General features: G+C 48.3%; 1 protein-coding gene across 2 annotated transcripts in view; it reads left to right on the top strand.

Annotated features, from left to right (window-relative positions):
- The window catches only part of UTP20 (UTP20 small subunit processome component), a 1,109,880-nt gene that overhangs the window by 545,671 nt on the left and 551,893 nt on the right, over window positions 1–12,316 (top strand). For both annotated transcript variants that reach the window (XM_078675325.1, XM_078675316.1), the window contains exon 29: window positions 6,319–6,398. In XM_078675325.1, coding sequence (XP_078531451.1) covers window positions 6,319–6,398 — 80 coding nt within the window. The remainder of the gene's footprint in view (window positions 1–6,318; window positions 6,399–12,316) is intronic.

The raw sequence follows: 12,316 nt of genomic DNA, 5'->3' as shown, positions 1-12,316 counted from the left end.
GAAATGCATTCGCCATTCATTTGAAATAAACGGAGCTGCCTTTTAATCCCCGCCGAGGGTTCTGCTTCTTTCATTTTGAGAGGAGTTTTCTTGTTTCATCATTATCACGCGTGTTCCAGAAGCGCGTCTCAGAAGCCCCCTCATCGCAAGTGGCCCGGAGATTCTGGCCCATGCTACGGCATTTTCTTTCTTTCAAGTTATGGAAAATCTCCAGGCTCGCCAGCAGTCCTAAGAGAATTGGAGCGGTTCAGCGAGGCATTGCCTCAACTTGGACGGGATGCACTGTCCTCCTGCCCCCGTTTATCTTTAACTCTGACCTATGGCTGATGAGGTTAAGGGGACCCGAGGCAGCACCACAAATTGCGGGGTTCCAGAACGCTATGCAGAGTGCCCAACCCCCAGCTATTTTCTTGGATTACACTGAGAACGACCCTGAGCATCACTCACCTGGGAGCCACTGCTGCATCCTGGGAAACTGAGTCCTGAGATTTTCTGTGACCAGCTGAACTGAGTTAATTAGTGCTGAGGGGCGGAGCGGACATTTGCACCTATCATAGTGCGGTTGGGCCCATTTGAACTGCAGAACGTGGGGTTCGTTTACATCCACCGCAGGCGCTGACGAAGGCCAAACCGGCCGAAATGCATTCTTCATTCATTTGAAATAAACGGAGCTGCCTTTTAATCCCCGCCGAGGCTTCTGCTTCTTTCATTTTTAGAGTTTTCTTGTTTCATATATATATATGTTAATGTTTGGACGCGCAGTGGCGCAAGGGACAAGACCTTTGCTGCTTGGGCGCTGAAGAAGGATTTAACAAGCCGAAATGCATTCGCCACAATTTGTGCAATAAAGCAGCTTCCTCGATGTTCCCCGTGTGGCCTCTACTTTCTTTCAAGCAAAGAGGGTGTGTTGTACATTATCACGCCGGCCAGAGGCGTTTTCGGAGGCCCCTGCTCCTTGAAGTGGCCCAGACTTCACTGGCACCCTGCTGTCGGCAGTTTTGTGTTTACCGAGGGATCGGTTAGCCTGGACCCGCCCGGATTTTGGGAACAGTAGTAGGAGGATATGAGGTATTCCACCTCTAGTCGGGCGGAGAGCATTGCCCGGCTGCCCCCACTGAGTACAATTCCCAAACATCAAGGCTGGAGCAGTTGGGGACCCGAGGAGGTGCTTTTTATTGGACTGTCAAGCAGGAAGATTTCGCTTGAACTTTGCGCTGTGTCCTGCATATAGCGCTACCATTACGGCAGAATTTCCCCCACCCACACCTTACCTGGCAACCTCACTGTGCATTCTGGGTCTTGCAGTCCACGGAAGATCACGGACTTGCATCAGGTGTGTCAACATTCTTGCTGGGGGCGGAGCTTGTGTTAGGACTACCTACTTAATGTTTGGACGCGCAGTGGCGCAAGGGACAAGACCTTTGCTGCTTGGGCGCTGAAGAAGGCTTTAACAAGCCGAAATGCATTCGCCACAATTTGTGCAATAAAGCAGCTTCCTCGATGTTCCCCGTGTGGCCTCTACTTACTTTCTTTCAAGCAAAGAGGGTGTGTTGTGTATATATATATATATATATATATATATATATATATATATATATATATATATATATATATATATATATATATATATATATATATATATATATATATATATATATATATATATATATATATATATATATATATATATATATATATATATATATATATATATATATATATATATATATATATATATATATATATATATATATATATATATATATATATATATATATATATATATATATATATATATATATATATATATATATATATATATATATATATATATATATATATATATATATATATATATATATATAGTATTTCTTCTAAACACATCCCTCTAGTCTCTTTAGTATTTAGCACACAGTAAATTAGCACAATATATGGTTAGCCCTAGGGGCATACCAAACCATGTACTAAGAAAGTGTTATAAGAACCACGACTGACATAGATACAAGGCCTAGAGCCTTTAAAACCGCTGGGGCCACCAGGAACCACCCATGGTAGTGACACAGGGGACCCACGGGGGACGTGTGCAGTGTCTAAACACAGCCGCGAATCACCATTAACTTCTATGGGGAAAGTCGCAGTTGGAAAATTACAGATTAAGGACACTTAGGAATGGACTAGGAACAAACCCCTTCAGAACTAGACAGTTCGAGAGTCAAGACCCACGGGAGCACCGGAGTACTCCAGTTACCACACCCAGGGAAGCCGGGTGCGTAGGTGTCTTTTGGTGTCTGGTTTTGTCGTCGTTTTCAAAGGCGATCTGCTGCAAAGTGCTGCTGGCGACCAAGTCGAAAGTGTCTGGGTGGATCCAAGAGTCGATCGAAGATCTGAAGAACCTGAAAGCAGAGGGGACCGAGTCTTGGTCACTAGCCAGTGACCAAGAAGGCGATGAGAAGATGCCAACCGATGTCGGGTGATTTCAGGTGAAGAAGGTGAAGCTTCAGCCACAAGGACCAGGAGGCGTCAAGGACGGCCAGGAACTGGATTTGAGCTGCCCCACGAAGGATGTCGAGTGCTGCGGTGTCGGTTTCTGGATTGGACCCAACAAGCCTTGGCAACAGCAACCTACGCAGAAAGCAGAGATTGGCTTCGGTGCAGACCAGCAAGGTCTGAGGAACTCTCCCTTTGGAGGGGGGTCAGGGCACGTCTGGAGCAACCAGGAAAGCCCAAGAAACAGAAGAGTTACCTTCGTGGGGACCCACCAGTCGACGGACCAGGGATTGCAAAGGAGCCTCAAGCTGAAATGGTAGAAGCGGGCCCACAGAACACTCGTGGTTGTAGGCCCACAATCTTCGGTGCAAATGGTACTCAGGGCTTGGACTACAAGTAGCTCAATGCATAACTTCGGGAAAGCTCGGGAAGTGGGTGCATTTGCAAATGTGCACGGTGTCCAGAGTTCCGGTTCCACGTCACTCATGAGGGCTGCGGGTCTCAGCTTTGCTGGGATCTCGTGTCGGCCTCTGAGAAGTCTGCAAGTCCGTGTCCTGAGTCACAAATCCGTCGGGATCTGGGGGGAGCCTTGGAAATGCAGACTGGCAAGATGGTTCTTTGGTGCCTGTTTGAACAAGGGAGTCGCTCCTTGACCCCAAGGGAGATTCTTCTAGTCGAAATGGAATGTCGAAGTTCCAGGTTATATGTTGCAGAGTTTCGTCCAGGGTAATCTGAAGTCCTAAGGACTAGGTTCCTATACTTATACTAAGTTGAGGAGTTGGACTTACTCTAGGGTCCCGCCTATGGGAGGACCCAGAGAGGGGGTGGTTACAACCCTTTCCCTTTGTCCAGTTTCGCGCCAGAGCAGGGGCTGAGTGCCCCCGCAACCGGTTTGAACTGGAGTATGCACAGGGACACCAAGTGTGCCCCCAGCACTGTCTGAAAAAGCATTCTATGAATGCACCCACCCAGCCCCAATACACTAAAGCCTGTCTGGGAGGTGGTTACACCGCCCTGTGACAGGAAACCTATTGTCCAGGCCTTCCCTCCCGTAGTTTCGTCCAGCAGCAGGATGTCAGACTCGTGTCTGTGGCTGCAGCATCCATTTTGTGATGCCAGGGCTCTTTTAAACTATTACCGGTTAGGTAAGTGTGTACATGTCTTCTCCCTCTAGAAGGGTCGAATTCTAGCCTGCTGCCAGGACGGGGGCAGTGGGGGGGGGGAGGGGGAGGACTTAGGATTCCAAAGTGTTTGACACCAAACACGACATGTTTCCATGCAGCCATTCCAAAGTTAGCATTTACCGCGAGGTTATAATGCACTTAAGAGTATATGGTCTGGCTGCATCTCAGAACAGCCTCCGAGAATAGATTCCGAAAGATGTAGAGGGGTCCTGCTCATGCATGGGCACCCTCTCACACAAAACCAAGCACTCTGCCTTCAGGATTGTTAAGGCCTGCCATAGGAGTGACTTATAGGTTTATATGTGTCAGTGATTAAAGGTTGATATAGGTAACCTATATCTTAGTAAGGGGTGCATGCACCTCCTTACCCAGGCTGCAGTGTCAGACCTGTGGTGCCATTTTGGAAGGCTGCCCAGGGGTGGCATAATACATGCGTCAGCCCCTGGTAGGCCTCTGGGGTACCTATGCCTTTAGTATCTAAGGTATCATATACTGGGGACTCACAAGGGTAACCCAGTAACCAATCTGGAGTGTACCTAAAGTACATGCAATCAATTTAGGGAGGAAGCAGCTAGGCTGGGGTACTGGATAGCAGGGCCCCAGCTAAGACTAAAGTCGAAAAACAGTGAAACACCAGCAAAAAGTGGGTGTAATCATAGTTAGCAGATCCTACTCTCCTACACATAGCATATAAAGCACTCTGCCTTAGGGCTTTAAGGCTGGCTATAGGGCTGACTTATCTATATCAAATGCAGTGACTTGGGCATGGCACACAGGGGTGTGTACCATGTCGTGTTTTCACCATGGTTTACACCATGGCACGCATCCCTCAATGGCAGTTTTAATGCAATTTGTATAGGGGTCCCTTAGGGTGGAAAAAGACATGCTGCAGCCCTCCGTGTTACCCATGCCCTATGTACCAGGGGTACCATTTACTAGGGACTTACAGGGGTGCCAAAATGTAGGCCGACTGGATCTTTTACCTTGTTTTAGGGAAAGAGCATTAGCACTGGGGCCTGGTTAGCCGGCTTCCAGTGCACTTAAAGTCGAAGACATCCCAATTGGTGAGCAAAAAGTGGGCCATGATAAAAAGGTTGCACTTTCCTACACAGAGTTACACCCACTACCCACAGGAAATGGTCATATAAGGGGTGTTGTCCCCCCAGGGGTAAGTAGCCCATTGGCTACTACCCTGCACTTTACATCTAGTATTAAGGTGGCCTCCTGACACCAGGAACTCCGATTCGACTGACTAAAGCAAAAAGAAGGACAAAGAAGAGCCAAAGATGCAAGTACTGTGGACTAGCTTTGGACTTTGGCTCCGAACCCTCCCTGCCTGCTACTGTCTCGACAGTTGCAAAGACCTGACTCTTCCTGCAGCTGCACATCCTTGGAGGGCACCACCACTTTCGCCAATCATCCAGCATCTCTGTTGAAGTGTTTGAGCCACATGCCTGCAGGCACCAACTGCAAAGTCAGGTGCACCAATCTGCTGGCCTCAAAAACCCCACCCACCCTCCACCCGGATCCTCCAAGAAAGCAGCACCCTAGGGGGTGCTCTCCATGCTCCAGGAGGTCAGCTCCATCTCCCTAACAATTTGGAAACACCAGGACCCCCAAGAGGCACCGTGCGCCAACACCCTGGCAGCAGCTAAGGCTGGTTAATTGTCTAACCCGGACACTAACACTTCCAAGACAGACCTACCATCGTGGGACGTCGGCATCAGAGAGGCCATCGAGAGAGGCCCTGTATCCAGTTTTGCCTCATCTCGTGGTCGACTTAAAAGGTGAGAGCCTCCAACGCAAGAGACCCGCTGGACAGAACACCTCTGCACCTGAGCCCCACATCCCACGTCCAAGCCTACTGACGGTGCACCCGTGCTCCAGAGATCCTCAAGAACCAATCCCCCCTTTGGGTTCTGCCGGACTGGTTCCGTAGTCCCCACTTGCAGCCTTACTCTTGTTACAGGTTTCCTCGTCGACTTCTGCAGTAGCGTTTGAGGCTACCCTTGCGACCAGCACCTCTGCAGCTGGACACACCAGGGCTGGGAAACTTCTGGTGGTTCTAAGGACCTTGACCCCTACTTAACTCAAGTCCAGAAGAGCAATCCTGTAAATCGATTGCAAGTACCCCTTTGCTGTGTATGGTTCTCCCATAGGATAACGTTACCGCGTTCGAGGCGCATGCCTCAAAGCTAACAGAGATATTTTTTTTTGTTTTTTGAAAATCACTAATTCAAAAAGTACTTGCCTAATCTCTAAGATCTTGGTGTCTAAATTAATGTAAAAATCCGTTATTATTTCTAAAGATTTCCTTATTGAATGTGTGTCTTATTTATTGATTCCATGTGTGCAACAAATGCCTAACAGTCCCCTCTGATAAGCCTAAGGCTGCTCAACCACACTACCACAAATAGAGCACCTTGGAATTGTTAAAGCAAGCCCTGTGACACTATTTGGGGATATCTGGACTCTCTACACAGAGCACCTCATTTTGGTACACTATATAGAGAGCCAGCTTGCTCCACTTTCTGACTGCGGTTTGGTCCAAAAATGTAAGTTGTTTTATTTTGTATCACATTGCATTGTGATGTGCCTAATGTTGTTATTGATAATTCACGGTTTACCTTAATTTGATTTTGTGCAGATCAGCAAACTTGCTGCGGAAAGCCAATATTCTCCCACACTTGTGCTGAAGCTAATTCATATTTGGAGCAAAAACGCAAGGTAATATTTTATTGATTAGGTGATGGGGTGACAATGTAAATGGAAGCAACATTAGTACTTTTCACACTAGTGTTCCTTATAAGTAAACATCGTAAGACTTCAATATGAAAAGACACAATGAATGAGTGTAAAATGGCAATTGCGTTCAACGTCTCATAACATATGTGAAATTTATTGAGCTATTTAAGCCAGCATATACAATTTTATTGGATTGTGTCTGAAAACATTACTCATGTTTCGAGACTGTAATTCAGGAGAGAGGAGCTTCGCTCTTTTCTTTTCTTGCTTACAAAATTGTTTTCTTTAGAAGCAATTTCCCCATAGCAGCCGTTGCAAGAGAACAAGCCTTGCAGGAAAGAATGTTCTAAAAGATTAAGAAAAAACACACCCAGAGAGATAAAGATTTCCTTGACGGGGTTTCTTGGAATTGCACTAGTGAAAGAATGAAATGAATGTAGTTTGGTTTGTTGAAGGACGTGGAGACTGAGCTGCAGACATTGTCATCTTTAGGTCTTGTTATAAAGTGCTAGGCTTAAACTCCCAGATACCTAGGTTCTCTTGGATATGGGGCAATGACTCCTGCTTGTTTGATGAACAAATTAGCTGCTGCTGAGCACACATGACAGTTCTTGATTTCTTGCTGTTTACGATATCAAGATTGGTTAGCATATTATAGATAAATGAGACTTAAGTCTTTGGTTTCTACTGATATAACTGCATCACTCTTTTCCTTTGCTCATTAAGCTGTGACCCAATTGATGGTAGATTTGTGTTGTAGACAGCCTGCTACAAAGCCATCCATCTAGGTCCCCTGTTAGAATTGGGGGTCTCTGGTTGGCACAGGTATGCATTTGTGACAAGCAGGGACCCTCTCCTCTAGTCAGGGCAAAGGACTACTCCTAGAAATAACCCCTGCTCACCCTCTAGGCGGCGTGGAGTGAGCAGACCAGGCTAATCCCCAGAGCACATATGGTTAAGCACTTGTAATAATACACACAGTAATCTGTCAACCCACCACATAGAGACACAAGGCTGTTCTTTTGTAAAAATATACTCTTTATATTAAGACTTTCAAGCAGGCTTTAGATTAGAGGCTTAATGATTCAAAATGGTTCCAGTAACTTTTAAAGTGGTGCCACGTTACTTAAATGCAAATTTCTGTTCTTGGAAAGGTTTTCAGTTCTTTGGGAAATGCCTATATCACAGCCAGTGTGCGATGTAATGCTTCCTGTGCGCTCGGTGTGGTGCGATCTCGCAGGCCTTGCCAAGTTGTACGCGCCTCGGGTCTGACCCGTACGACGCTGTCGGATTTACACGAGGGTACGGGTCGTAGCACTCCTGTGCGACTCGTACCTTGCTTACGGGATACAAAGTCTGGTGAACTTGGGACGCGCCTCACAGACACTTCTGTCCGGGGCGCAAAACAGCACAGGACGGGCACAGGGGGACTGTGGGCTCAAAGGCGGTGCGAATCTTAGGGCTCTGGGGCGACTCGTAGGATGATCGCTACAACAAGGGGGCCTCAGAGACTCACACGCCTCGCGGACTCTCTAGTCCGAGGCGCACAACACTTTTACAGTACCTTTGGTTGTAGGGGGTTCGGTGCGGACAATGCAGGGGTAGATCCAACGTCCCACGTTGCGATGCCTTCCTCCTTCAATGAGAGCTACGGCTCGATGGCTCAGCAGCCTCTTCTCTCTGAGGGCAGCGATGCGTTGTGGGGCAGGCTCTTGACCTCTGCGTCCGTTCCGGTCCTGAAGAGGGGGGTACAGCAGCTTGAGGCGATGCCAGCGGCGAGGCGTTCCCAGCAGGGCGTTATACGGGGGGCGAGCCCAGGCGAAGTCCGTCTTTACTTTGTGAACTACGGCTCGGGGGCCACAGGATCACGATGCTTGGACCAGACGGGTCCTTTGCTTTACATTGCGAGCTACGGCTCGGACGGGCTCAGTCACGGCGCTCGGGTCAGGTGGGGCTGACCTTTACTTTGCGAGCTGCGGCTCGGCGGGCAGAAGTCACGGTGCTTGGCCGGACAGGGTGTTACACAGGCTCTTTAGAGTGCGCGATGGCGGCGCACAGCACACTCACTTTCCGTGTGCAGCACTGCAGGGACAGGCAACACCAGCAGCAGTTTCTCCTTCAGGGGGGTAGTGCCCAATGTTCCTGGGGCCCAGTTCAGAGGGCAGGCTCACACGCAAGCATTTGGAGATTGTTCACAAAAATACACAAGTTGAAAATAAAGTCTCTCTCAGTCTTTGTCTTCTCTCCTTGCAGCAAGGCACCCACCACAGGTCAGTCTCTCAGGCTAGAGACAATAGTCCTCCATGCAGCTTTCCCAGGTCCTTCTCTTCCAGCAGAGTTTCTTCTTGGCGTAAACAAGATCTAATGTTTAGGAGCAGGGCTCCTACTTTTATACACAGTTTCTTTTGTCTTTACAGGCCAGGGGGCCTGAGCCTGGTCCAACCCAGTTTTGGAGCACTTTGTTGACAGGAAGTTGCCTTCTGCTTTCAGGGTGCAGGGCAGAGACATCAGACGCCCCGCAGGAGGTGGAGCAAGCATTGTGGTGGCAGAGCACAGCCCTATTCAGAGTCAAGGGGCACTCCTCCCACCTATCCTGGGGGTAATCCCTCTATTCACCACCTGGCAGCCCAGACTGTCTCCTGGAATTCCCCAGCCCTGTCACTCACACAAACCAGACAGCAGATTCACATCCTAACGGAGGCGGGCTGAAACAGTCAGGCAAGCAAATGCTAACTTTCTATAAGTAACATTTGCAAACACAGGATTTTAAAATAAACTTTACTAAGAGAAGTATTTTATTATTCTGAGTTCAGGCATACTAAACTTGACTTTCTACCATGGTCCCTGAGCCTGCTGGGATTATACAGTGTAATAATTCCAGCAGCCCATTCTGGCCTATGAAAACAGGTAGCTTTACAATCGTGAAAAACGAAAATGGCTGTAATTCACTATTAGGACATGCCACACACATCAGGGCTAGTCCTACCTTATGCTTACAATGCGCCCTGCCCTTGGGCCTACCATAGGGGTGACTAATATGAAGTTAAGGGAAGGTTTAGGGACTGGCAAGTAGGTGTACTTGCACAGTCAGCATGACAGTACCAGACTGCACGCAGGTTCTGCAATGGCAGACCTAGACACCTTTTACTAGACTGCTTCTGTGGGTGGCACAACCAGTGCTGTAGGCCCACCAGCAGCATTTGTATTTACAAGCCCTGGCACTCCTGGTGCACTTTACAGGAGACTGACAGTAAACCAAATAAGCCAATCATGGAAACCAATCAATGTATACACTTTTCATAGGGAGCACTTGCACTGTGGCACTGATTGGCAGTGGCACAGTGCTCTTAGCAGCTAACACCAGCAAAACCCATGAGGCACATCAGCAAAAAGTGGAATGGAGTCTCACGCCAAGGTGCCAGGTCTAACACCCCATAAACTGACCTGTTTATTTGGAGAATAAGTTCTGCACAGCAAGGTTTACTTGGCCATGAAACACCCTGCTTAAACAATCAAAGATCACTCTCGATTTTTATTCTAGATGGGCTCCTAATGTCTGGATTTTCCTAAGTCTGTGCTTCCTTATTTTCAAGCAAGAAATGAAGGCCTTACTGGATCACATGTATACCTCATAAGACCTTGGGTGGTTTTTGTGATAATCTTGCCATATTACTTTACTCTGCAACCTCCCTTATTTGTTGTTTCTGTAATCTCCGTTTCTTTCCAAATAATGTATTAACATATATGTACATATTTGAATTTTTGAAATGTCCTTCAAATTGTGGGGGTTTCATACACCCTGAAGTAGGAGATCTTGTTATGTAGCATAACATGAGTAGAAACCTGAACAAAAGTTGATTGAAATATCTCATAAGAGGGTCACAGATGGGTTCTACCAGTAAGGCTTCAGCTGGAATGAAGTGTGATTCCAAACTTCGATTTTTATTCACGGCTATGCCTGTACTGACCAAATTGATTTAATCCAGCCACCTGTGGCTCAGGAAATGTGAGAAAGTGCCCTCTTTCTTGCATGGTATGCCCCCACTTTTTGCTGAATTGCTGATGTACTTTGACTGAGTGTGCCCTGGGCTCCTGCCAATCAGGTACCCAGGGCCTGTGTTCCTTCCCTAAAACTGTATTGAAGCCTAAACCCAATTGGCATCTCTGGCCACATGTCAGCCCCTGTTAAATGGTACCCTAGGTACCCAGGGCACTGTGACCAGAGAAGGCCCTTAAGGGCCACAGCACTTATTGTGCCACCCTTAGAGGCCCTGTGCCCTGACACGCACACACTGCCTTGGCGCAGGCTGCGTGTCTTGGTGGAAAACAAAACAAAGAGTCAACATGGCGCACATCTTTGTGTGCCATGCCCACAAAACACTGCCCTGGCATACATCAGTCACCCCTCTGGCTGGTTTCCCTATGCCAGGAGTGAGGGTAAAGGTGCTTGAGCCCTGTACCGCTACAGTACCCAGGGCCATTCCTGGGCACTGTAAGTGCAGTGCTGCCATTAAGAGTATATGGTGCTAAGAGGTCGTCATTACGAACTCCACAGCACCATAATGGCTACACTGAAGACTGAGAAGTTTGGTATCAAACTTCTCAGCACATTAAACCCACCCTGCTGAAATCCCCCCCCCCCCCCCCCACTGAAAAAGAAAACCACTCCGTCTCGATCCTTTTCCGACAATGCTCCATGCATATGGAATGCCCTTCCCACTAACCTTCGATGCAATCCTTCCTATTCTAGCTTCAAAAAATAACTCGAACTACATCTCAATAAATACTGGGGACCCTAACCCCTTTCTGCTCCCCTACACCGGCCAATTCTGTCCAACCGTAGATGCTTCCGCCCCCCCCGTGACCAGCCCTACCCGCCCTTCCTCTCATCACATCCCCTCCCTGTCTACCACCCTCGCCTTCCCTTGCACCCCCCGTCCGTCGTCAACCCTCAGCCCTCATCATCCCTCTCCAACCCCCTCCACTTACTGCCCTGCCCTCCCTTTCCTTATCAACTTAACTGACCACTATCTTCCCTTTCCTGACTGCCCTATTTTCCCAGCGCTCTTCTTAATCTTGTGCCTTATGTAATTATAATTATCACTTTCTCCAAAGTATGGTGTTTTTGTCTTCCCATATTTATCTTCCTGAAGTCCCCCATATGTTGACTTACATGTTGTGTATATACTATACTGTTATGTTTTTGGGGTCCCTGTTCTTTCACCGTCTGGCTCACAAAATGTAAAGCGCTCTGATGCCCCCGGGTCCAGCCAGCGCTATATAAAACCTCTAAAATAAAATAAATAAATAAGTGTGGGATTTAATGTAAAATGCGCGACGGAGGGCATCTTAGAGATTCCCCTCTGAAACTCGACCAACTCCCAGTGACCTGACTGAGTGGCTGCCGAGGCTGCCACCACCAGACATGTTTCTGGACCCCTGAGTCGAGAGCTTGTTGCTCTCGGGGGCCTCAAACAGTGCACATCCTGGGACGAGGTGCCAAGCCCCATCCCCCAGAATGGGCAGCGTTCACGAAGGAGAAGCATCAAAGGCATACCACCTTTGTGAGCTTCTCCAAGGCCACTTGCTGTACTCAGCAACTGGTCCCTACTCTTTCGACCCCCACTTTGGGCACGAGCCCCGGCGGGAAAAACAAAGTGAGGAAGAGAGGTGTGCCCACCTCTGCCAACTTCACCCCTAGGATGGGGAGGCGAAGTGAAGCACAACCTTGAGTCCCCGCCATCTTGAGGATGGGGGACCCAGCCAACCAGGGACAGGCTCCTGCCCCCCCTCCCACTGGAGAGTGGCAGCATGGGGGTGTTCCCACCCCAGGGAAGGGACCCATTGGTCCCTGCCCTTACCTACCTGTAGGGGCACCTTGAACCTTCCTTCCTCAGATC

The sequence above is a fragment of the Lissotriton helveticus genome, chromosome 1_1, assembly GCF_964261635.1.
Source record: "Lissotriton helveticus chromosome 1_1, aLisHel1.1, whole genome shotgun sequence".
In the NCBI taxonomy this organism is placed as follows: domain Eukaryota; kingdom Metazoa; phylum Chordata; class Amphibia; order Caudata; family Salamandridae; genus Lissotriton; species Lissotriton helveticus.
Note: the sequence above shows the minus strand (reverse complement) of the source record. Positions and strands in the feature narration are given on the sequence as shown.